At 40.4% G+C, this 25,100-nt stretch overlaps 1 protein-coding gene across 1 annotated transcript; it reads right to left on the bottom strand.

Moving 5' to 3' along the window:
- Positions 1 to 8,354: 8,354 nt before the first annotated feature.
- On the bottom strand, positions 8,355 to 14,306 carry LOC145796100 (uncharacterized). Its single transcript, XM_082881103.1, has 4 exons — positions 14,112 to 14,306; positions 11,697 to 12,513; positions 10,592 to 11,089; positions 8,355 to 8,437 (listed from the first exon to the last, which is right to left on the bottom strand). Exons 1-4 carry the CDS (start codon positions 14,304 to 14,306, stop codon positions 8,355 to 8,357), a joined length of 1,593 nt encoding a protein of 530 aa, XP_082737229.1.
- Between the last annotated feature and the right edge of the window lie 10,794 nt (positions 14,307 to 25,100).

The following is a 25,100-nucleotide window of genomic DNA, read 5'->3' as shown; positions in this document are numbered from 1 at the left end:
TGGGGCAAATCTCGACAGGTTAGCAAACCATGCTTCAAACTGTACCAAAGGTGTAGTACCTTGGCGTAACTCCACAAACTGTTTGCGCAACTCTTCCTATGTGGAAGGAGGGAAATCACAACTTCCTCGTCTAGGCATCCTAGTAAAGGTAACAAAGATATTAGGACATTATCAAAGGTGCCAAAGCTATTTCACTCGCGTGCTAAATGATAAAAGACAGTAATTCACTCCATATAAGCACATAATCACATAAGCACCTACGAATTTCATTCTTGGATAATGAAAGTCCCGAGGCGTTGCTAGAGTTCCGGTTGGAAACAGCATTGATCAAGTGCTTTTCCAACAAGACTCATAGAAACTCAAGGATCCAATCAACATCCTAGAAATTAAATCCCATACCCACATAGTCACATAATCATGTTATCAAATAAACACATACTATCATGCATAAGTCTCTAACAAGCGAGACAAACCCATTGTGATACTAATCACTTCCCACGTACCCAAAGTATTCAAACCCGGTATGCTCTAATACCAAGTTGTAACGCCCTCAAAATAAACCCATAATATCATACATTCAAGATATAGGAAAGAGATATTATATTACAATCATCAGAGTATTCTTACAAAATGTATTACATATTGACAATAAAAGTAATCGCCCTATGGGCTTACAACTTTCCAAGACAACGCTTGGTTGCAAAAAGAGAGTACAAACTCTATACAAAGAAAGCCCTTGGCTTGATATACATGTAATACAACAAAACAACAAAAGGTGGTCTAATAGCCTCAAGCCTTCCAAGTTACGTCCTTGGAGGTGGCATAACACCTGTACCTGAAAATGATGTCCCATATAGGGTGAGCCAACACCCAGTAGAGATATGCTAAACATAGTATAAACAGTAACTAAAACATTAGCAATTGATAAACGTTTAACTCTTACACAACAACTTATAACACATTACAATCCCATGACTAATATGACCATGTTCTATTCCAGTTTCCATTTATCAAATTCTTAATTCATAACTATGACTCATAACTTGGCCAACCAATTTAAACGAGATCACATCTCATATCAACCGTATTTCTATTTCAGGCGAGATAATAACTCATTTTAAACATTTCATACCTTATAATAGATACACATTTTAGTACTGTATCAATCTCAGACAAAAACACTTCCATACTTCACAAATGATACACATTTTAGTGTTGTATTAATAACAAACAAAAGCACTTCGATACTTCACAAATGATACACATTTTAGTACTGTATCAATATCAAACAAAAATCTGGTTTAGAGGTCCATCCCCCATCTTCCAATAAACCGTGGAGTACATCCCCCATCTCCTCCCACACAAAACAATGTATATAAGCGATTATCATGTACAAATTCGATCAATCAATACAAAATTTTGATGTATTATACCAACCGCCATATTCAATAGCATACTCAACTGATTAGTTTTAGTTTGCCTAATCCCCATGCATTGTCTACAACCCTCAAGACTATCCTCCACCGATAGCCTAAAACAATTATTTCTAAATAGGGGATAAATGCACCAAATGGATAAAATATCAGCATTTTGTCTAGGTGAGCGATAAATTAATCCAACTACACCCTTTTAATCCCATACCTTTCAAATTTGAATATTTCCTATTCAATTTTTCATTTTCGTAAATTAATTATACAAATTAATTTATCATAACAATTAGGGCTTTTCCCCATATTCTCAACATCAACCCTAGGGCTCGAATATTACTAACAACATCAACAATCTCTATTTTAGACCCAAAACACGTATGGATGAGTCAAATAAACAAAACCCCTCTTTTCAAAATAGCACATTTCAAAACCCTAACTTCCCAAATCAAACCATTTAAACAAAAGCCCAACATCTAGGTTAAAACTCATAAAGATGAGTAGAAATCCCTATCTCAAATGGAGAGACCAAATGGAGAAGATGAAGGATTTTGAAGGTGCTCCAAACCCAATAATTTTCGAATCAAAATGAAGAGCAAGCCATCCCTTCCTCTTCCTTTCAAGATGTCTCTCTTGTTCTCCTTCCTCTCCTCCCTTATGAAAATGCTTACTCTCACTCTAACCACTCTTAATCTAAACTCAAAATATGCATAACAAATGGAGAGAGATATGGGAAAAACCATAGAAAGAAGTTGAGAGGTGAGCTCAATTTGTAGGCAACCTTGATGTAGTTGGTATTGAAAGGTTGTTATTAAAGCCCATTAATTGGAAAATGAAAGGACAAGTTAGAATTAAATGAACACTAATTGAAATGTGAATGGACAAGTTTGAATATGAATGGACCACTAATAAGGTAGTAACTGAACTACTAATAAGGATATTAAATGAACAAGTTTGTAACCACTAATAAGGATATTAAATGAACCACTAATAAGGATATTAAATGAACAAGTTTGTAACCACTAATAAGGATATTAAATGAACCATTATGAAAATTTAATGGACACTAAACCTTGGTTTTCAAACACAACCAACCTGTTTTAAACCTACCCAACACGACCCAAGACTCATATACAAAGACTAAAGGATGGAAACGGGAAAAAGACAACAACACATCCACGGAACCGAGTCTGAAATACAATTAAACAGTGAAGGGAAAACTGGGGATTGCTATATAATCTATTCATAAGATCCATCGATTTAATGAAAATGATATACTATCATTTATCAGAGTTTATATTACAAAAGGTGTTACATGCTTTATACATTCATAATCGTTCATTTTGAATCTACAACATGTAATATAAGTTACTAACAACAAAATAAATGCCCTACGGGCTTACATCTTTCCAAGATATCACTTGGTTACAACAAAAGAGTCCTAGGCTCTATACATGTAAAGCCGCTTGAATAAACATTTAAATACAAAAATAACAAAACAAAGCCTTCAGCTCCTAAGTCCCCCCAAGCTACGTCCTTGGAGGAAGCATATCACGTGTACCTGAAAATGGTTTCCCAAGTAGGGTGAGCCAAAGCCCAGTAGAGATAAACTACCACAATATATGAAGTTTAACTAAGATATAAGTGTCAGATAAAAGTTCAATATTCATACTTATATTCTTTCCATGCCCATTCAATGTAGATACCCATACCTCAATCCATTTCCATTCATCCATTTCAGGTTAATCTATTAACCAAATTCATTATTATCTAATTAACCAAAATGAGACTACAACTCAACAGTTCACAATTCAATACATTCATCACTCCAACACTTCTATTTTGCCATTTTACGGATTCACGTCCGAGGGAATCGACACCCATACATATAAGATTTCGAGACATTCACCCTGGACACTCCAGCCAACTTAACTTTAAATGGAGTCCATCCCCTATCTCCTCCCACACAATGGAGTACATCCCCTTTCTCCTCCCAAACAATTATACATATACAATGTATTAAAGGCATCGTCATATACAAAGACTATCCACAACACATATTCAATGTCTCAATCATACCGTCATATTCAATGACATAATTTAATTGATAGGTTTCAATTCACCTAATCCTCATGCAATTTCTACAACAATCATATCTATCCTCCACCGATAGCCCAAACAGATATTTCTAGACAGATAGAAAATCTTCATAATAGATAATTAATCGAATTTCCATAGGTGAGTGATTTAACAAATCCAACTACACCATTCATTCATACATCCTCCCACTTTCACATTTCCCATATTAATTTCATTATTTATACAAAATAATTTATTTAACTCAACTTAGGGAAAATCTCCCAATTTTCCTCAAATTCAACCCAATGGCTAGATTGCACCATTTTAGCATTAGAGAAACTTCATATACAAGGCCCCATAGTCATTTTATAGATCAACATGGAAAACCCCTCTTTTAAATTTTGAACCCAAACCCTAGGTTACTCAAAATCACTCTCAAATCTCATCATCTATACACAACAACACATATCTAGGTTAAAAGCCATATTAAGGTGTAGAAGATCCCTACCTCAAGTGTAGAAGCCCAAATGAAAGGAAAAAGAACCTCAAAATGCACAAAATCGAGTTTTGTTCGGATGGAATGGAAGCCCACAAGATGCTCCACCTTTTTCTCAAAGGAAGTAGGGTAGTGGTGCTTGTATCAAAGAGTATTTGTAGAGAGAGAGGGTGCCGGATTAGGGTTTTTAGGAGAATGGGAATCAAAAAGTGATGTAAAATTTCTCTGCTACAAACTGATATACGCGACCTTCGCTCGAGCGAAAGAGTTGTCGCTCGAGCGACCAGACACAACAAGTGACCTCGCTTGAGTGCAAGAAGTGTCACTCGAGTGCAGAATGCAAAGTTTCAGAAGTGTTACAGACGCACACGCTCGCTCGAACGCAAGAAGCCTCACTCAAGCGAAGAACTTCACCTTCCCAGAAATTTTGCGTCTGGGAAAGAAACCTGAGGACTCTCAAATCTCGCTCGAGCGCAAGAAACCTCGCTCGAGCGAAGAAGCAAATTTCACAAGGCTCGCTCGAGTGCAAGAAGCCTCGCTCGAGCGAAGAAGCCAAAATCTGGGCAACAACAATCTAGACCAACTAACAACCAACCCGTTCCAAACACGCCCAACATATTCCAAAGCTCAAATTCAAAGAGTTAAAGGAGGAAAACAAGACATGGATAATAATATTAAGCTGCGAAACCCGAGTCCGGAATACAACAAGGTCGGGTCAAAACCAGGATCGCTATAACTTTTATCATTTTTTTCTGTCCATTCCTAATGTGAGATTGTACAAGTTTTTATAAAAAAATCTATTAAAATCTCATGTGAATCATTCTTCCACATCAAACTGACAAGACTAATAAAATCAAACCACAATCCATTTCTTTACCTCAACCAACAAAATTGAAAAGTTTTAATTGATGCTAATTTTATTTTATTTTTCAATTCCAACTGAACCGAACTGTTTGCACTCATAAAATACATACATACATATACATATATATATATATATATATATATATAACTCAATACAACAGCTATTACTTCTTTTTATAAATTTTAGCCTAAGCTTAATAAGATGTCATATTTAAACAAATATCAATAAAATATAATTGTATAAATTATTTTGGGCCCTTCATTGCATAGTGTTGTACAAATTGTGTACTTAAGTAAAACAAATAGATTCATAATTAACAATTGAAATTTCACAACAAGACACATGCTGAAAAATTACAAGTAGAACGAACAAAATTACATAATAAAATAAATTGGCAAAAGGAAGCAAACCAAAGCCTACACTAGACAGTCTCCTTAAAACAGATTTGCTGCCTCACCGGTTGGGTGCTGGAGGTTGTTCGATGTCTGTCTCCCAAGATACGATGGTTGGACCAACTATAGTAATGCACCTACTGAGTAGCTTCGGTGAATAGAACTATGGCAGCACTCTCTCACTAGAAAGAATATAAAGCTAGAGGAAAACTTTTGAAGACAGGAAGAGTAAATTTTCTAGTGGTGAAAACTGAAGGAGGGGGCCTCCTTTTATACACGTGGAGAGAGAGAAAGAGAGAGAGGAAAAGACTCCTGCCATTAAGGCCCATCACAAATGCAAAAATGAATTCTATATTAATTGCAAATTTGATGGATTAATCCATCATCATTATGGAGGAGTTGCACACATTTTATACACATGTGTAATGTGTATAATTCTGCAGCCTACAACACTGGCTTAGCCCAAAAAGATTAAGATGGGCGGGCCAAGCCCAACCTCCACACTCAAGCCAGCCTAGCAGGACTCAAGCCTCAAGCCCAAGTCCCAAAATCCAAGATCCACAATCCCTGGACCACGGATCATGGACCCAGACCCGGACCTGAACCTAGACGTGGACCTGGCCTGGTCCAGGCGGGCGGGCGGGCGGACGGTGCATGTGGCAATTTTTGCATAACCAATTTGGACCATAGTTTTAGCCCAAGCCCATCCTTGAAGTATCCATTACTCCCTTCCTTCGGAAAATTTGGATGCCCTAAAGGGCTCACATCCTTGGGCAAAAAATGGAATTTAAATACCTATCAATGCTCTCATCTACAATCAATGTGGGATAAAAGGTTTCACCTTTCCCAACACCTCTTTCATGAGGCCAACTTAATGAGTCAATTTCTCATGCAAATCTTAATGGTTTTTCTCATTCTTTTTGTGGTGTAAAGATCTCATTACAAAGAATCTAAACCCACTTTAACCCACCCCAATAGAGGATTAAAACCTACTTTAATTTCACATTAAAGTCACCGAAAAACCATTATTTTCCAACAATACCCCACATGAATAAAAATTGACCGAATAACAACAAACGGACAATGCTTAACAACAAAGACTTGGAGAGAGAGTGCAAAGGAATAACTCCTGCACCAAAAAAGGTAGCTTTTGGCTTTGAACCCCTCCTAGTGAAGTGTATCGGATTTACTGGCGGCCTAGTGAACACGAAATCTTGAACTGTTCTGTTGTTTATGTAAATCAAGACAACAGACCTTACACATGAATTACTCCAACCATCGTTCTGTTCTCACTGTTGTGTCCGATTTGGCCTTGGAACACTAGCTTGGTTCAGTGAGTGGTTTAAAGAATTAGGCCTTGTCAATTCTTATAGAAGTGGCCCCACTTCACACTCACATAGGTGACTCTACTTGAGTATCCTACTATATTTAGCTCAACAACCCAACACACCAGAGTCATTAAAAGCTCAGCTTAATCTCTACACTTGCAGGTATCACTGATAAAAGGAATGGCTGGAGGTTTAACCTTTTCAATGACATACCACCGTTGCACGCAATTAGGTTTTCCCATTGAACCTAGATCTTGGAATCTCCAGTCAACTAGGTTGGGTTTCCATTTCGGTAACACCTTACACTAAAGGCCTTAAACCCATTCCTTCTAACTTCTCTACTAACAATCGATTTAACCCTTTTGTTAGCAGATCTACAATGTTGTCCTTAGACTTCACATAGTTTCAAGTGACAACTCCCGTTAGAGAGTAGTTGTCATATGAAATTATGCCTACGACGGATATGTCTAGTCTTTCCATTATACATATTACTCTGTGCCTGTCCAATAGCCGATTGGCTGTCACAATGAATACAGATGGCTGACACAGGTTTCGACCAACATGAAATATCTTCAACAAATTGGCGAAGCCATTCCGCCTCTTATGTTGCTTTATCCAATGCTATAAACTCTTATTCCATCGTTGATCATGAAATACACATCTACTTGGAAGATTTCCACGATACAGCTACCCCTCCAAAGGTGAACACATAACCACTAGTGGATTTTAAATCCCTAGCATCAAATATCCAATTTGCATCACTAGAACCTTCTATTATTGTTGGATATTTTCTGTAATGCAGCCCATAATCCTAGGTCAAACGGAGATACCTTAACACTGAAACGATACCCTTCTAGTGAGTGGCATCAACATTGCTTGTGTATCTACTAAGCCTGCTAATAGAGATAAGCTATATCCAGCCTTGTACAACTCATCAAATACATCAAACTCCCAATGACTTGAGAATATTCTAGCTGAGAGACACTTTCACCATTATTCTTGGTCAAGTGTAGACTCAAGTCTACTAGCGTCCTAGGCACACTTGTATTTGATTTATCAAATTTCTCAAGTATTTTCTCAACATAATGAGATTGAGAAAGTACAATACCATCAAATGTTCTAGTAATCTTAACACCCAGAATTACATCTGCAAGGCCCATATCTTTCATGTCAAACTTAGAGTTTAACAACTTCTTGGTAGTTCTAATCATCTCATCATTACTACCAACAATGAGTATGTCATCAACGTATAGACACAAAATGACATAACCTCTGTTAGTGTCCATGACATATACGCATTTGTCTTGACAACATAGCATTGTCAAACTTCTCATGCCATTGTTTAGGAGCTTGCTTCAAACCATACAATGATTTGACAAGCTTATAGACTTTTTTATTTTGTCCTAGAGCTAAAAACCCCTCGGGTTGCTCCATGTAGATTTCTTCATCTAAATCTCCATTTAAGAAAGCTGTCTTTACATTCATCTGATGTATCTCCAAACCATATAAAGCTGCTATCGCAATCACCATACGAATGGATGTAATCCTCGTCACCAGTGAATACATATCAAAGTAATCCAGGCCTTCTCGCTGCTTGTATCCTTTGATAACTAACCTAGCTTTATATTTATCAATTGATCCATCTACTTTCATCTTTGTTCTAAAGATCCACTTGCTCCCCAAAGCCTTACTGGCTGGGGGTAAATCAACCAACTCCCAAGTGTGGTTTTGTAGGATGGAGTCAATCTCACTCTTAATTGCATCTTTTCACAATGGACTTTCAGGTGAAGTCACAACTTCATGAAAAGTTCGAGGTTCTCCCTCTAACATATAAGTCAAGAAGTCCAGACCTGTAATGCCCAGAAATAAATACAATGAATCATCCACGACAATAAGTAAATAACAATATGAATCAGAATATAATGTCCTTCTATTACATAACACTCAGTTGTACAAAAGGGTGACACATGCGAATATACATTCATAAGTCCTAACCCTGAATCTATAGCATGTGTCAATAACAAATATATGAAATAGAAGTTAAACAGATAACAGAAATGCCCTGAAGGCTACAACTTTCCACGACTGTACTTGGTTACATTAAAATGGATTTAAATCCAATACACGTAAAGCCCTAAGCTTGTACAAAATAATTACTACAAGCAAGCAAAATGAAGCTCTAGCTCCAATCCTCCTAAGCTACTGCCTTGGCGGAGGCATCTCACCAATACTTGAAAATGATTTTCCCATATAGGGTGAGCCAAAGCCCAGTAGAAATAATCTAACACAATATATGAATCTTAACAAAGATATAAGGGTGAAATGCATATGCAATGCTCATGTCAAGACATTTTACATTTCTTTCCCAAAAACCATGCCATTCTCAATTTATATCACAATTCTCAAATCATGTCCCTTACAATAGAAAACAAGGGTCAAATTCTCAATCGGTACAACCTTTCACAGATATTTCATCTACAAAAAACCGTCAAATGGCACCCATGTAAACGTAGCCTATACAAGTGCTACTATTGGCATTTTACAGATATTTCATCCGCGGGAACCAGCACCCATGTATATGCGCATTTTTCGAGACTTTCACCCAGGACACACAGGCCAACTTAATTTGGTGATACACACTTCTTTTCTACGTTCACCCCTTTTTCTCAAAATCATATACAATTGCAATGTATTAAATGAGCAACAATGTTCAATGCACATGAATGAGAAATTAGTTTCAATTCACCTAATTCTCATCTAATTTCTGTAATAATTATAGCTATCCTCCACCGATAACCCAAAATAGATATTTCTAAACAGATATAAAATCTCTAATACAGATAAACTTTCCAAAATTTAAGATGTGAGCGATAATACATATCCAACTCCACCATCCATATCAATATCCATCTAATTTCACATTTCCAACATCAATTTCATTTATTTATAGAAAATAAATATTTGAGACATTTAGGGCAAAACCCTTTTTTTTTTCAAAATCCATTCCAAGTATCAAATCAACAATTCTATCACAACTCAACCTCATTTCCAATCCCACAACCATTTTCAATACATCCATTTGAAAACCTCTCTTTTGATTTTAAACCAAAACCCTAGGTTTGTTCAAAATCTTCCAAAATCACAAGATTGTTTCATAACAACAAATAGCTAAGTTAAAAATCATAAAAGAGTGTAGAGAATCCCTTCCTCAAAGCTAGAAGATGAAAAATGTAGGGATGGAACTCAGATGAAGCCAAAACCCAACTCTATTCAGATGAAAATGAAGCTCTAGGTGAGCTCTACCTTTTTAACAAAGGGTACAGGGTGGAGAAATGAGTAGATCTTGGTGTATTTGTAGAGCAAGAGTAAGTTCTAGGGAGAAAAGCTCTAGATTTAGGGTTTTGAAATATTTTAGAGAGAAGAAGAGATGAAAAAGTGATGTAAAAAGTAACTTTTGCGAACTGATATACGCATAGTCCGCTCGAACGCAAAAAGTGACGCTCGAGCGTCCAAACACAAAAATAATCACTGCTCGAGCTCAAGAGGTGATGCTCGAGTGTCAAGACACAAGAATAAAGACGTCACTGCTCAAGCGCAAGAAGTGACACTCGAGCGCAAAATACAAACTCCTAGTAGTTTTGCAGAGAGAAGGCTAACGCTCGAGCTCAAGAAGGGATGCTCGAGCGCACGACCGCTCAAGCACAAGAAGCACTGCTCAAGCATAGAATGCACTCTCCCAGTAGTTTTGCAGACCTACAAAAGTACTGAGAATTCACAAAGACCGATCGAGCGCAATAAGTGACGCTCGAGCGGAGGAGGAAAATTCTAGACAACAAGGTTTTTGAAAAATAAGGTACCAACCTGTTCCAAACGCAACAAACAAAACCCAAAAGCCAAACTCAAAGAGGTATAAAGGGAAACAAGATATGACTGAGTATTCAAGACAATGAAACCCGAATCCAAACACCAAATGGTTCGGGTCCAAACCAAAATCGCTATAAAACCAAAGGACTTTGCAGTCCTAGCCCTTTTACTCATTCTTGGCTTATCTACTTGCTCAACTTGATCATCTACTTGATCATCTATATGATCACCTGTGTGATCAGCTATGTAATCACTGTCACCTTCAACCTCTTTCATGAAACTTGAAACCCCTTCTTGGAGACGATAATGAAATACTTCTTCAAAGAAAGATGAATTTCTTGATTCCATGATAGTATTCGTCTGCATATCTGGAATAGCGGACCTATACACAAGAAATCGATATGTACTGCTATTATGTGCATAGCCAATGGTTATACAATCCACTGACTTCGGGCCTATCCGAACCCGCTTGGGTGTAGACACCACCACTTTTGCAAGACGCCACCACATTCGTAGGTATTTATATGAAAGCTTGTGGCCTTTCCACAACTCATATGGAATCTTGTCTACATTCTTCCGAGGTATTCTATTAAGAATATAATTCGCGGAGAGAATTGCTTCCACCCCACCCCCAAGTTCTGTGGCAACCTAGAACTTATTAACATTGCATTCATAATTTCTTTTAATGTTCTATTCTTCCACTCAACAACACCATTTGATTGAGGGGAGTAAGGTGCTATGGTTTGGTGAATAATCCCAAATTCAGCCCAAAGCTCAGCAAACGGAGATTCATACTCACCACCACGATCACTTCTTAAAGTCTTGATCTTTTTACTTAGTTGATTCTCAACTTCATTCTTGAAAAGAATAAATTTATCAATTGCCTCATATTTGCTTTTAAGCAAACACACATAACAGTATTTAGTGCAATCATCAACAAAAGTGATGAAGTACTTGTTACCACTACGTGATTATACAACTTTCAAGTCACACACGTCACTATGCACTAAATCTAAAGACTCGGTACTTCTTTCAATAGAATGAAATGAAGTCCTTGTCAATTTTGCCTCTACACAATTTTTACACTTGTGATTTGGATTTTGATTAATCCACGCAAAGAGTCAAAATTTACATGACCCAATCTACCATGCCATAAATTAAGGGACTCAAGCATATAAGCAAAAGAAGAAAAAGTTTTCTCATTAATTTTAGGGACAAGAATCATTACATTGAGCTTAAACATACCGCTTGACATATATCCCTCTCCCACATAGACCCCACTCTCGGTCAACACGAGCTTATCAGCCTCAAACACCATGCGGAAGCCATGCTTACTCAAGAGCGACCCTGAGACAAGATTCTTACGAATGTCTAGCTCAAATAGGACATCGTTCAAAGTTAGGTCTTTTCCTGAAGTCATCTTCAGGACCACCTTGCCTTTACCCTCAACAGTTGAGGTTACAGAATTCCCCATGAACAACTTCTCACCGTTTGAAACCAGTTCGAAAGTTATGAACATCTTCTTCTCAGCACAGATGTGGCGAATGGCCCTAGTGTCCACCCACCATTCCTTCAGGTTAGACCCCCCCATGTTTACTTCCATGACGATAGCTACTAGATGCATATCGTCCACATTTTGTGATAGATCCTCCATTTCAGCCATGTGAGCTCGGCTTTTGTTCTGTAGAGGGTACTTTTTGTAAGGCTTTCTCTTCTTGCGGCAGTCAACCGCCCGATACCTATTGCTTCCATAGTTGAAGCACTTTTCATTGAACCTAAAAGTAGGTTTCTGCTTCTTGTAGACTGGCCTTCTGGAGACACTACCTCGCGTCCCCAAGTTCGAGCTTTTGCCTATCGGTGATTTTTTCCTTACCCCCGAGGACTGGCCATGCTCAACCACGTTTGCTTTCACCATAGTGGTACTCCCCTCTTTCTTTATGTTGTCTTCCTCAATACGAAGCCTCACAACAAGCTTTTTGACTGTCAGCTCCTTTCGCTTATGCTTCAAGTAGTTCTTGAAGTATTTCCAGCTATTAGGCAGCTTCTCAATCAGCGTAGCTTCCTAGAATGATTCACTGAGGAACATTCCCTCAGCTTGAATCTCATGTAGAATTACTTGAAACTCTTAGACTTGACTAATGACGGTTTTTTAGTCCACCATTTTGAAATCCAAAAACCGGCCAAAACAATTTTTTTTGCCCCAGCATCCTTGGTCTTGTACTTCTTGTCCAAAGCATCCCATAGCTCCTTTGCCGACTTCTTAACATAAAACATGTTGAAAAGTGAATCTACCAAGCTGAAAAATCTAGAAATCCCCTAGATGTTGATTTGTGACTATGTATCAATTTTAAGCAGTAAACAACAATCCCAATCAAACAATCAAGACAAAACGACACAACGATTTTACGTGAAAAAACCACAATTGGAGCATCTCCAATTATGATAAAAAAAACCACGGACAAAAGCCACAAAACAATCCACTAAAAAGACATAAAGGAATTACGTAGGTATACTCCCAATTACCTAGCGAATCCACACCCAAATTGAACCAACCCCTATGTGCCTCTTCCAGCCCTGTCTTCACCGCGGAATTGTCTTGCCCAACGTTGAATCCACAATGCCGATATCGAATCACGACGATGAGCCACTCTAGAATCCACCAAAGCTTCAGGCTCAAATTCCCCAGAATCCACTGAAGGACAACACTCTCTTTTGTATAGAATGAACAAACAATCCTTTGATGTATACTTGTTAACCCATGAGTTGAATACTCAATGAAACATCAAAGAAAACTAGCAAAATAGCCCCAGATATAAACCCTAATATCCAAGAAGAAGATCTGGGGGCGTAATCCTAGATTTGGACTGAATCACATATTTATAGAAAACTATCCCGCGATGCTCACTCGAGCGAGCTCGAGCGAAGACTCTCTCACTCGAGCAAGGAACGAAAAAACGCGTGTTTTCCTTAAGTGGCTTTGCTCGAGCCACGTAACCTGCGCTCGAGCATACGTTCATCCTTCTCAGGTTTTTTCAGACGCAGCCTTCGCTCGAGCGAGGACTCCTCTGCTCGAGTGAGCAAGGGCGGACAAGCAACTTCAAATGTCTTTTGCATTTTGCTTCGGGGGCTCTGCCCCTCAACCCCGTCGTGGCATTGCCCCGGACCTGCCAAGGGGCGCTGCCCCCTGGACCCCCGCGAGCTGACCGGGCAGCTCGATCCCCGTTATAGTCAGCGAAGTGGCAATCTTGAAAGAATTAACATCACAAACTTCTCTACAATGCACAATTCGGGTTGGATTCGCATCTAAAACACATAGCCTTACTGAAATAAAAAGTGCGAATACAAATATAGCTGAAAGGAGTTTTGTCAAACGGGATTGCCAAGAATAAAAACCTAACACAAGCCATTCAAAACATAGTTCCAGCAAAGGAAGTCTGATTGCTTCCAAGCATCTAGAGCCATGAGGTTCTTCTTGTCTTGGTCATTCTTTTCCATGGCTGGTGGATCTTCGCTCAAAAACCTCGCAGCTTAGAGTAGTCAGGTAGAACAACATCTTCTTGGTCATTCTCTTCCATGGCTGCTGGATCTTCACTCAAAAACCTCGCAGTTTAGAGTAGTCAGGTAGAACAGCATCTTCTACTGCCACTTTTTGAAATTTACTCTAGTGAACTTCTCCGGGCACTCATGATAGTTGAGTGGGCCTCTTGGAATAGCAGGAGTAGTAACAGGGTTCACTACAAAAGTCATAGCAACCGGGTTGACCACAGAGGTCACAGCAGCAGGGGTTGACAAGCTAGTTGCCCCGAGGTTCTGATCCCCACCAACATTAGTAACAGCATCGGTGACAGTTGTCATTTCTAAAAAATACAACAGAATTTCACTATTCTGCGTTCCAAAAATTAAACTTAACACCAGAAAATCCTAAAGTTGGCAATTTAATTCAAAACTAGTCTCGTCACTTCCCTAGAACCGAACATGGTCATGAATGTTTCTAGTAAGACTGGAGGGGTCACACCGGTCCCACTTGAAACCCAGTTAAACTTAAACAAAACTTTCAAGAGTATGTTGACTCCTAGTCCATGGGAAACAATTTTTAGAATTAAGTTTTCCAGGGGAGGTTAAAACCAACCAAGTTCCAAACTTAAAAGCAATTTAAAAATTGCTAACCAAATTACAAGCAATGTAAAAAAATAAATAAATTGCTATAAAAATTACACACATATAAAATGCTTCCAACATGCCAAGCAAATAACCTTGCTTAAAATAAAATTTGCAATTAACCACTACTAAATCTCAAGCAAAAAATTACTTCAATTATAAAGAGAGTAACCACTCCATAAGGATTTTATATAGGCCAAAAACCATTCCACATTTAGATATTTCTGTTCAACAAAAAAGTTAGTAGTCTAAATTTGTTTTTATTGCAAGCCCAAATTTTTATTCATTTGGATTTGTATTTACTTTCCAATCCCTTTCGCATATATATTCCTGTAAAGAAAGTTAGCAGAAAAACACAAGAAAATACAAACCAAACAATCTAAAGAAACTGTATATCTAATAAATTAATTGAAACCGTCTAGCAAACTATTTAAAAATAAAATTAACTAATGAATTAAAATGTTAGATGAGTTACAAAAATAAAATTTATAACTCCACAATTAAATTAAAACTTTTAATTGCAAGAGTTATATATGAACTTATTACACATTAAACATGTACATAACTATAAACACCTAACATGTAAATAAATAATTCTAGAAATTATAAACCAACTAACATGCAAGTTACACTAAAAATTAGAAAGCAATTAGCATGCAAATTAGATTATAAAGTTATAAATTAAAAGATATGCAAATTATGGTAGAAACAATGTATCATGCTCATTATAGCGATCCCGGGTTTACCCTTGTTGTACAGTGATCCGGACATGTGTCCGTGGATGTTGGTAGTTGTTTATTATCTAGTTTGCATCCTTTTTACTTTGTATATTGAGTTATAGGATGTGTTGGGCAGGTTTGTTACAGGTTGGTTGTGTTTGGGAGCCTAGTGTTGCTGCCCAGATTTTTGGACCTTCGCTCGAGCGAGGAGTTGGTCGCTCGAGCGAGAGTTGAGTTCGTGTCTGGTGGGTCGAGCCAGAGTGCCTTCGCTCGAGCGAGTGATGGCGTCTGGTTCTGGATCTGAGAGTTGTATTTCTTGGCTCGAGCGAGCTTTTCTTGGCTCGAGCGGTCTAGTTTGTTCTTCGCTCGAGCGAGAGGTCTATCGCTCGAGCGTGCTTCTGGTTGCAGACCTGAGGGTTTGAGTTGTTGGCTCGAGCGAGCATTCTTTCGCTCGAGCGCACTTTTGAGTTTTTGGCTCGAGCGAGGACTTCTTGGCTCGAGCGAGGGTTTTTTGTGTCTGGTCGCTCGAGCGACCAAGTCTTCGCTCGAGCGAGCGTGTTTTATATCAGCGGACAGTAGCGTTTTTGAACATCACTTTCTCACTTTCTTTTTTGATCAAACCCTAGATCCGAGATCCTCTCTCTCTAAACTTACACTCTCTCTAAGAATTGATCTCCCTAGAGTGTGAATCTAGCCTAGGGCCTTTGTTAAAAAGATAGAGGGCGTTGAGAGCTTTGATTTAATCTGAAAAAGTTTGGATTTGGAGCACATTGATCTTCGAGTCTTCATCTCCTTTTTGGCTTAAACTTCGTGGTAGGGATATCTTACTCCTCTCTATGGATTTTGTCTTTAAATTTTGGTATTTTGAGATGTTGGGGTTGGTTTGGTAATTTTGTGGAAGTTTGGGGCTTTTGTGTAATTTTACAAAAGTTGGGGTTTTATTCGTAATAAACCTAGATGCATGATTGGAATAGAGAAATGGAATAAATGTTGAATCATTGATGAAAATGGGACCTAAGGGTTGAAATGTTAATTATGGGAAATGACCTAATTACATTGTTTGATTAATTGGGATAATTAATTGTGAGAAATGAGGAAATGAGATGTTGATTGAATATCCATTGTGCATTTATTTTCTGTTTAGAGATAACTGCTTTGGGCTATCGGTGAAGGACAGTCGTGATTGTTGTAGACAATGCATGATGATTAGGCAAACGGAAACTAATCAATGGAATGTGTCATGGAACTTGACGGTTGATAGAATACATTAACTGTATGTATTGAGTGATTGTATATAGAACCAATGTGTTTGTATACGTTATGTGTAGAGGAGGAGATGGAGGATGTACTCCGCGGTTTAGGGGAAGATAGGGGATGTACCTCTAAACCGGATAGTGTTGGGAGAAGATAGGGGATGAACTCCTTAGATACAGCTCATATGCTTGTCTAGAAAAGTGAAGATAGAGCTTATATGCTTATCTTTGTGAAGTGTGGATATAGCTTATATGCTTATCTGTCGATATTGTTGTTATACATATCTGTTGAGAATGTGGGTAGAGCTTATATGCCTATCTGTTGAAAAAGGGAAAATGAAAAGTAACTTGGACTCATAAGTCGTATGACATAAATATGTGATTTATGTGAATGTATCAGTGTTGGCCATCTATCAATTGCTAATCTTTTAGTCATTGTTCATGGTTGGTTTAGTGTATTTCTACTGGGCTGTGGCTCACCCTATATGGGAACATCATTTTCAGGTACAGGTAGCATGCCACCTCCAAGGACATAGCTTGGGAGGCTAGAGGCGGACATACTTTTGTCGTTTTACTTTTGATGTATTACATGTAAATTCAAGCCAAGGGCTTAATCTGTATGAGTTAGTACTCTTTTGTTGTAACCAAGTGTTAACTTGGAAAGCTGTAAGCCCATAGGGCATTTGCTTTTGTTGTTAACATGTAATACTTTTGTAATGGAACTATGATAAATGGAAGAATGTGGAGCTTTTACATATCAATGCGTTGTCTTATTTGATGGGTTTAATGTTATTATTTTGAGGGCGTTACAACTTGGTATCAGAGCGTACCGGGTTCGAATACTTTGGGTACGTGGGAAGTGATTAGGATCACAATGGGTTTGTCTCGCTTGATAGAGACTTAGATGTAATATCATATGCTATGTGCTTAATTGATAACATGTTTATGTGACTATGTGGGTATGGGATTTAATTTCTAGGATGTTGATTGGATCCTTGGGTTTCTGGGAGTCTTGTTGGAAAAGCACTTGATCAATGCTGTTTCTAACCGGAACTCTAGTAACGCCTCGGGACTATCATTATCTAGAAATGAAATTCGTAAGTGCTTATGTGTTTATGTGCTTACGTGGAGTGAATTACTGTTGTCCATGCATTAGGACGTGAGTGTTTAGTTTCGGCACATTTGTGAATGTGCTAATGTTCTGTGTTACCTTTATTAGGATGTCAGGACGAGGAAGAGGTGCTAGGCGTGGTAGACCTGCGAGGCAGGAAGTACCGTTACCGGGTGAGATTCCGGCAGTGCAGGAGGGAGTTGGTCAGGCCAATGTGGCCGAGCCAGTGGGTCAGCAAGCCATGGGTGCCTTGGCCAGAGAGATAGCAGGAGCTTTGGGTATTCTTAGAGCTGGGAATCAGGCAGCTGAGGCAGGGCCTTCCTTCTTGAAGAGGGAGTTTTTCCGGTCTAATCCGGATGAGTTTATTGGGGATCCGAAGGAGCCACTGAAGGCTGATGAGTGGCTAGAGCAAATGAGTAAGACGTTCGAGATGCTTGGCATCGAGGACGGAGCACTGAAAGTGACCTTGGCATCCTTCCAACTGAAGGGAGATGCGGGTCAATGGTGGAAGTACGAGAAGGCTCGTGTTGGTGGTACTTGGGAGGCGTTTGTAAATGCTTTTCAGGAGAGGTTTTTGTCTGCAGCAGCTAGGGAGAAGCTGAGGGATCAGTTTAGCCGGCTTAATCAGCAGGGCTTGTCAGTGGCCGAGTTTGAGGCTACTTTTACCAGTCTGTCCAGGTGGCGTCTGAGGAACGCCGTTGCTATGAGTTTGAGCGGAAGTTGAGGCGGGGCCTTAAGTTGAGGGTTGGTGGGTCTTACATCCGGGAGTATAGACACCTAGTGGACGCTGCAGCTCATATGGAGCTCATGATGAAGGAGGAGGATGAGGGGCAGAGAGGCTCCAAGAGGAGCCAAGATGGTTAGGGTGATGGCAGGAGGCAGAGGGGTTCTAACCCTCAGCAGTCGCAGGGTGGTGTTGCTAGATCGACCTTTCCAGTGCCGAGTGCAGGCTCGGGGAGAGGCAATCAGGGGGAGTTTGCTTGTTACAAGTGTGGCCAGCTGGGTCACAAGGTTTCTGTTTGCCCGCAGAAGGGTGGAGGTCAGAAAGCTGCTTCTTCTTCAGCTAGACCGCAGAGTCAGAGCTTGGGCAGGGGGCAGCCCTTGTCTTGTTATCAGTGTGGACAGCCTGGGCACCTGAAGAGGTTTTGCCCACAGTTGAGTGCCACTTCGGGAGCGTCTGGTTCTAGGCAGACGCAGAGTTTTCAGCCAGCTCAGTCTGTGCAGGCCTCGAGGGCCAATCCGGGAGCTTTGTCATCCCAGTCTGTGCAGCAGTCTTTTGCTCCGAGAGGTGAGCAGGTAGACCAGGGGCCTACGGGGCGCGTGTATGCTGTTACCGCGCAGGATTTAGTACCAGCTCCACCGGTAGTGAGAGGTACTTTTCTGTTTTGCAACTCGGTTGCTAGTGTGTTGATAGACATGGGTGCATCTCATTCTTTTGTATCTGCTGCATTTGCATCTGTTTTGGAATTGGAGTTAGCACAGTTAGCATCTCCTATTTGTGTGGTATCGCCTTTGGGTGGTGAGTTGATCCTGAAACAGGGTGTTAGAAGATGTGATATAGAGGTCGCCGACTATAGGCTTCCTTTTCCGTTTGTTGTCATGCCCATGAAGGGTTTTGATGTTATTTTGGGTATGGACTGGCTATCGTCATACCGGGCTGTTATCGATTGCTACCGCCAGAGGGTCACGTTATGTACCTTGAGCGGGGAGTGGTTCCATTTCTTGGGAGACCGGGTTGGTAGTGTTTTGCCACCGGGGTATGATTCGCGAGGGCGAAGTGAGCTTAGTGGTCTACTTGCTAGCTTTGAGAGTAGTGAGTGTGATGAGACCCAGATTGTATTGCCGAGGGTGGTTTGTGAGTATTCGGATGTCTTTCCCGAAGATCTCGTTAGTTTGCCACCTCACCGAGAGATGGAGTTCTCTATTGATTTAGTGCCTGGTACGGCGCTGATTTCTATGGCACCTTACCATTTTGCTCCAGCAGAGTTGGTTGAGTTGAAAGTTCAGCTCCAGGAATTACTAGATAAGGGCTTTGTTCGCCCTAGTGTTTCACCGTGGGGAGCACCGGCCCTCTTTGTTAAAAAGAAAGATGGTGCCTTGAGATTGTGTATAGACTATCGGAAGTTGAATCGGGCTACGGTCAAGAATAAGTACCCTATGCCCCGTATAGATGATTTGTTTGACCAGTTGAAGGGTTCCCGTTGTTTCTCTAAGATAGACTTGAGATCGGGTTACCACCAGTTGAGAGTCAGGGAACAGGATATTCCGAAAATGGCATTCCGTACGCGGTATGGCCATTACGAGTTTCTGGTGATGCCATTTGGGCTTACCAATGCACCGGCAGTCTTTATGGACTTGATGAACCGGATTTTTCGGGAGTTCTTAGACCGATTTGTGGTCGTCTTCGTGGACAACATCCTTATCTATTCGCCTTCTGAGGAGGAGCACGAGGAACACTTGAGAGTGGTGCTTGAGTTGCTTAGAGTCCATAGGCTGTATGCCAAGTTTGGGAAGTGTGAGTTCTGGCTGAGGGAAGTCAAATTCTTAGGCCACGTGGCATCCGGGGAAGGGGTGTCTGTTGATACATCCAAGGTTGAGGCAGTGCAAGATTGGGCACAGCCTAAGAGTGTGTTTGAGATCCGCAGTTTTCTGGGATTAGCTGGGTATTACCGTCGGTTTGTGAAAGATTTCTCCAGGCTAGCGTCACCGTTGACTAGACTGACTCGGAAGGGAGTCAAGTTTGTGTGGAGTGAGACTTGTGAAAATTCGTTCCAAGAGCTGAAAGTTAGGTTGACCACCGCTCCGGTGTTGATTATTCCGGAGAGAGGGTTGGGTTATGCGGTTTATTGTGATGCCCCACGAGAGGGTTTGGGTTGTGTGTTGATGCAAGAAGGGAAAGTGGTAGCTTATGGCTCACGTCAGTTGAAATTACACGAGAAGAATTACCCCACACACGACCTAGAGTTAGCGGCTGTGATCTTTGCCTTGAAAATCTGGAGGCACTACCTTATGGTGAGAGGTTCGAGGTGTTCTCGGACCACAAGAGTTTGAAGTATCTGTTTACACAGAAAGACTTGAATTTGAGGCAGAGGAGGTGGATGGAGTTCATCGAGGATTATGATTTTGAGTTGCATTATCATCCGGGAAAGGCCAATGTTGTGGCCGATGCCCTTAGTAGGAAATCCATTAGTGATGTAGCTTGTATAGCCATCCGGGAATGGGAGATGTTGGGAGCACTTGGTGAGTTTGATTTGCTACTGGGCGAATCTGTTGAGGCTGCGGCCTTGTTTTCTGTTGTTGCACAGCCTACACTTGTGATTAGAGTGTTAGAGGCACAGAGAGGTGACCTTGAGGTAGAATCCCTCCGAGAGAAGATCTCCAGTGGGAAAGTTGAGAAGGGTTTGACGGTGTATCCCGACCTGAGTGTGAGATACTGAGACCGTTTGTTTGTACCGGAGTCTTGCCGTGAGGAAGTACTCCGAGAGTTTCACCATTCGCGCCTTGCGGTGCATCTGGGAGGTACTAAGATGTATCAGGATTTGGGTCGCCAGTTTTGCTGGCAGGGTATGAAGAGAGATGTGGCGGTTTTCGTATCGAAGTGCCTTACTTGCCAGCAAGTGAAGGCCGAGCATCAGAGGCCAGCGGGTTTGTTGCAACCCTTGCCTATTGCCGAGTGGAAGTGGGAGCATGTCACTATGGACTTCGTTGTAGGACTTCCGAGGACTCAGCGGGGTAGTGATGCTATTTGGGTGGTTGTAGACCGGTTGACTAAGTCGGCGCACTTTATTCCTATGCGCGTGAGAGATTCAGTGGATCATCTTGCCGATTTGTATATTCGGGACGTAGTGAGATTGCACGGGGTTCCAGTGACAATCGTCTCAGATAGAGATCCTCGTTTTACTGCTAGGTTGTGGCAGAGTTTGCAGAGTGCCTTGGGCACTAAGTTGACCTTTAGTACAGCTTATCATCCTCAGACTGACGGGCAGTCCGAGCGTACTATTCAGATCCTTGAGGATATGCTTCGGGGTTGTGTCCTTGACTTTAGCGGGACGTGGGAGAGGCACTTGCCCTTGGTAGAGTTTTCCTACAACAACAGTTTTCAGTCTAGCATCGGTATGGCACCGTTTGAGGCCTTGTATGGCCGACCGTGTAGGTCTCCAGTTTGTTGGGCCGAGGTGGGTGATGCACCTTTGTTGGGTCCGGAGTTGGTTAGGGAGACGATGGAGAAAGTTGAGCTTATCCGTAGGAGGCTTGTTACAGCCTAGAGTCGACAAAAGAGTTATGCCGACCGTAGGAGGAGGCCTTTGGCGTTTGAGGTAGGTGATCATGTCTTTCTGAAGATATCACCTAGGCGAGGTTTGATGAGGTTTGGGAAGAGTGGGAAGTTATCCCCTCGGTTTATTGGTCCTTTTGAGATCCTTGAGAGGATTGGTGAGGTTGCTTATCGGTTAGCCTTACCGCCGTAGTTGTCCGGAGTACATGACGTGTTTCATGTGAGTATGCTTCGGAAGTATGAGCCAGATCCATCACATGTGTTGGATTGGACCGATTTAGAGGTAGATGAGAATGCCTCGTATGAGGAGAGACTGGTTCGGGTCTTGGATAGGCGGGATCAGGTCCTGCGTGGCAAGACCATTCCTTTGGTGAAAGTCTTGTGGAAACATCACGGAGTGGAGGAGGCCACTTGGGAACGTGAGATGGAAGTCCGTGAAAAATATCCGGACTTGTTTGTTGATATGTAATCTTGTATTTACATTTTGAACTGTTGTTGAACTTAAGAGCTTTCATATATGTCTTAAGTTGTGAAACATTGAAAATGTTTTGATTTATTGGAAGTATGTTTTGAAACTTGCCTCATATGGAAGTTGAATGTGACACTATATGTGTTAAATGTATTGTTGAAATTGGAAAGATAATGCGTAATGTTAATGCATGTTGACAGTACATATGTAGTTTACATATTGTGAGACGCCTCTTGTTAAATGGAGGGGGTGACCGGTAATGGGTCGAATTGTTGAATGTTAAAATGTAACATTGTTTAAAATGGAGAAAAACTTGTTTTTGAAAACTTGTGCTTAATTTCGGGGACGAAATTCTTTAAGGGGGGGAGGTTATAGCGATCCCGGGTTTACCCTTGTTGTACAGTGATCCGGACATGTGTCCGTGGATGTTGGTAGTTGTTTATTATCTAGTTTGCATCCTTTTTACTTTGTATATTGAGTTATAGGATGTGTTGGGCAGGTTTGTTACAGGTTGGTTGTGTTTGGGAGCCTAGTGTTACTGCCCAGATTTTTGGACCTTCGCTCGAGCGAGGAGTTGGTCGCTCGAGCGAGAGTTGAGTTCGTGTCTGGTGGGTCGAGCCAGAGTGCCTTCGCTCGAGCGAGTGATGGCGTCTGGTTCTGGACCTGAGAGTTGTATTTCTTGGCTCGAGCGAGCTTTTCTTGGCTCGAGCGGTCTGGTTTGTTCTTCGCTCGAGCGAGAGGTCTGTCGCTCGAGCATGCTTCTGGTTGCAGACCTGAGGGTTTGAGTTGTTGGCTCGAGCGAGCATTCTTTCGCTCGAGCGCACTTTTGAGTTTTTGGCTCGAGCGAGGACTTCTTGGCTCGAGCGAGGGTTTTCTGTGTCTGGTCGCTCGAGCGACCAAGTCTTCGCTCGAGCGAGCGTGTTTTATATCAGCGGACAGTAGCGTTTTTGAACATCACTTTTTCACTTTCTTTTTTGATCAAACCCTAGATTCGAGACCCTCTCTCTCTAAACTTACACTCTCTCTAAGAATTGATCTCCCTAGAGTGTGAATCTAGCCTAGGGCCTTTGTTAAAAAGATAGAGGGCGTTGAGAGCTTTGATTTAATCTGAAAAATTTTGGATTTGGAGCACGTTGATCTTCGAATCTTCATCTCCTTTTTGGCTTAAACTTCGAGGTAGGGATATCCTACTCCTCTCTATGGATTTTGTCTTTAAATTTTGGTATTTTGAGATGTTGGGGTTGGTTTGGTAATTTTGTGGAAGTTTGGGGCTTTTGTGTAATTTTACAAAAATTGGGGTTTTATTCATAATAAACCTAGATGCATGATTGGAATAGAGAAATGGAATAAATGTTGAATCATTGATGAAAATGGGACCTAAGGATTGAAATGTTAATTATGGGAAATGACCTAATTACATTGTTTGATTAATTGAGATAATTAATTGTGAGAAATGAGGAAATGAGATGTTGATTGAATATCCATTGTGCATTTATTTTCTGTTTAGAGATAACTGCTTTGGGCTATCGACGGAGGATAGTCGTGATTGTTGTAGACAATGCATGATGATTAGGCAAACGAAAACTAATCAATGGAATGTGTCATGGAACTTGACGGTTGATAGAATACATTAACTGTATGTATTGAGTGATTGTATATAGAACCAATGTGTTTGTATACGTTATGTGTAAAGGAGGAGATGGGGGATGTACTCCGCGGTTTAAGGGAAGATAGGGGATGTACCTCTAAACCGGATAGTGTTGGGAGAAGATAGGGGATGAACTCCGTAGATACAGCTCATATGCTTGTCTAGAAAAGTGAAAACAGAGCTTATATGCTTATCTTTGTGAAGTGTGGATATAGCTTATATGCTTATCTGTCGATATTGTTGTTATACATATCTGTTGAGAATGTGGGTAGAGCTTATATGCCTATATGTTGAAAAAGGGAAAATGAAAAGTAACTTGGACTCATAAGTCGTATGACATAAATATGTGATTTATGTGAATGTATCAGTGTTGGCCATCTATCAATTGCTAATCTTTTAGTCATTGTTCATGGTTGGTTTAGTGTATTTCTACTGGGCTGTGGCTCACCCTATATGGGAACATCATTTTCAGGTACAGGTAGCATGCCACCTCCAAGGACATAGCTTGGGAGGCTAGAGGCGGACATACTTTTGTCGTTTTACTTTTGATGTATTACATGTAAATTCAAGCCAAGGGCTTAATCTGTATGAGTTAGTACTCTTTTGTTGTAACCAAGTGTTAACTTGGAAAGCTGTAAGCCCATAGGGCATTTGCTTTTGTTGTTAACATGTAATACTTTTGTAATGGAACTATGATAAATGGAAGAATTTGAAGCTTTTACATATCAATGCGTTGTCTTATTTGATGGGTTTAATGTTATTATTTTGAGGGCGTTACACTCATATACTTATATTAAAATCCCATAAGCATGCAAAATTATATTAGAGGTCAAAAAACAAACATTCTTATGAACTGGAAAAATTAAAACTTAACATTGCATATCTTAATTCCAATCATGCATTCTCAGAAGAAAAATAAAAAAATAAATTAAATTTTTTTTAAAAAAAAAAAAAGAAGAAAAAGTGGGTAATACAATTCTTTGAAACAGTTCCAGTTAAGTATGAATTACTATTTTAT

The sequence above is a fragment of the Camellia sinensis genome, chromosome 7 (genome assembly GCF_055761805.1).
Source record: "Camellia sinensis isolate YWXY chromosome 7, ASM5576180v1, whole genome shotgun sequence".
NCBI lineage: Eukaryota > Viridiplantae > Streptophyta > Magnoliopsida > Ericales > Theaceae > Camellia > Camellia sinensis.
This window is presented reverse-complemented; position numbering and strand designations above follow the sequence as displayed.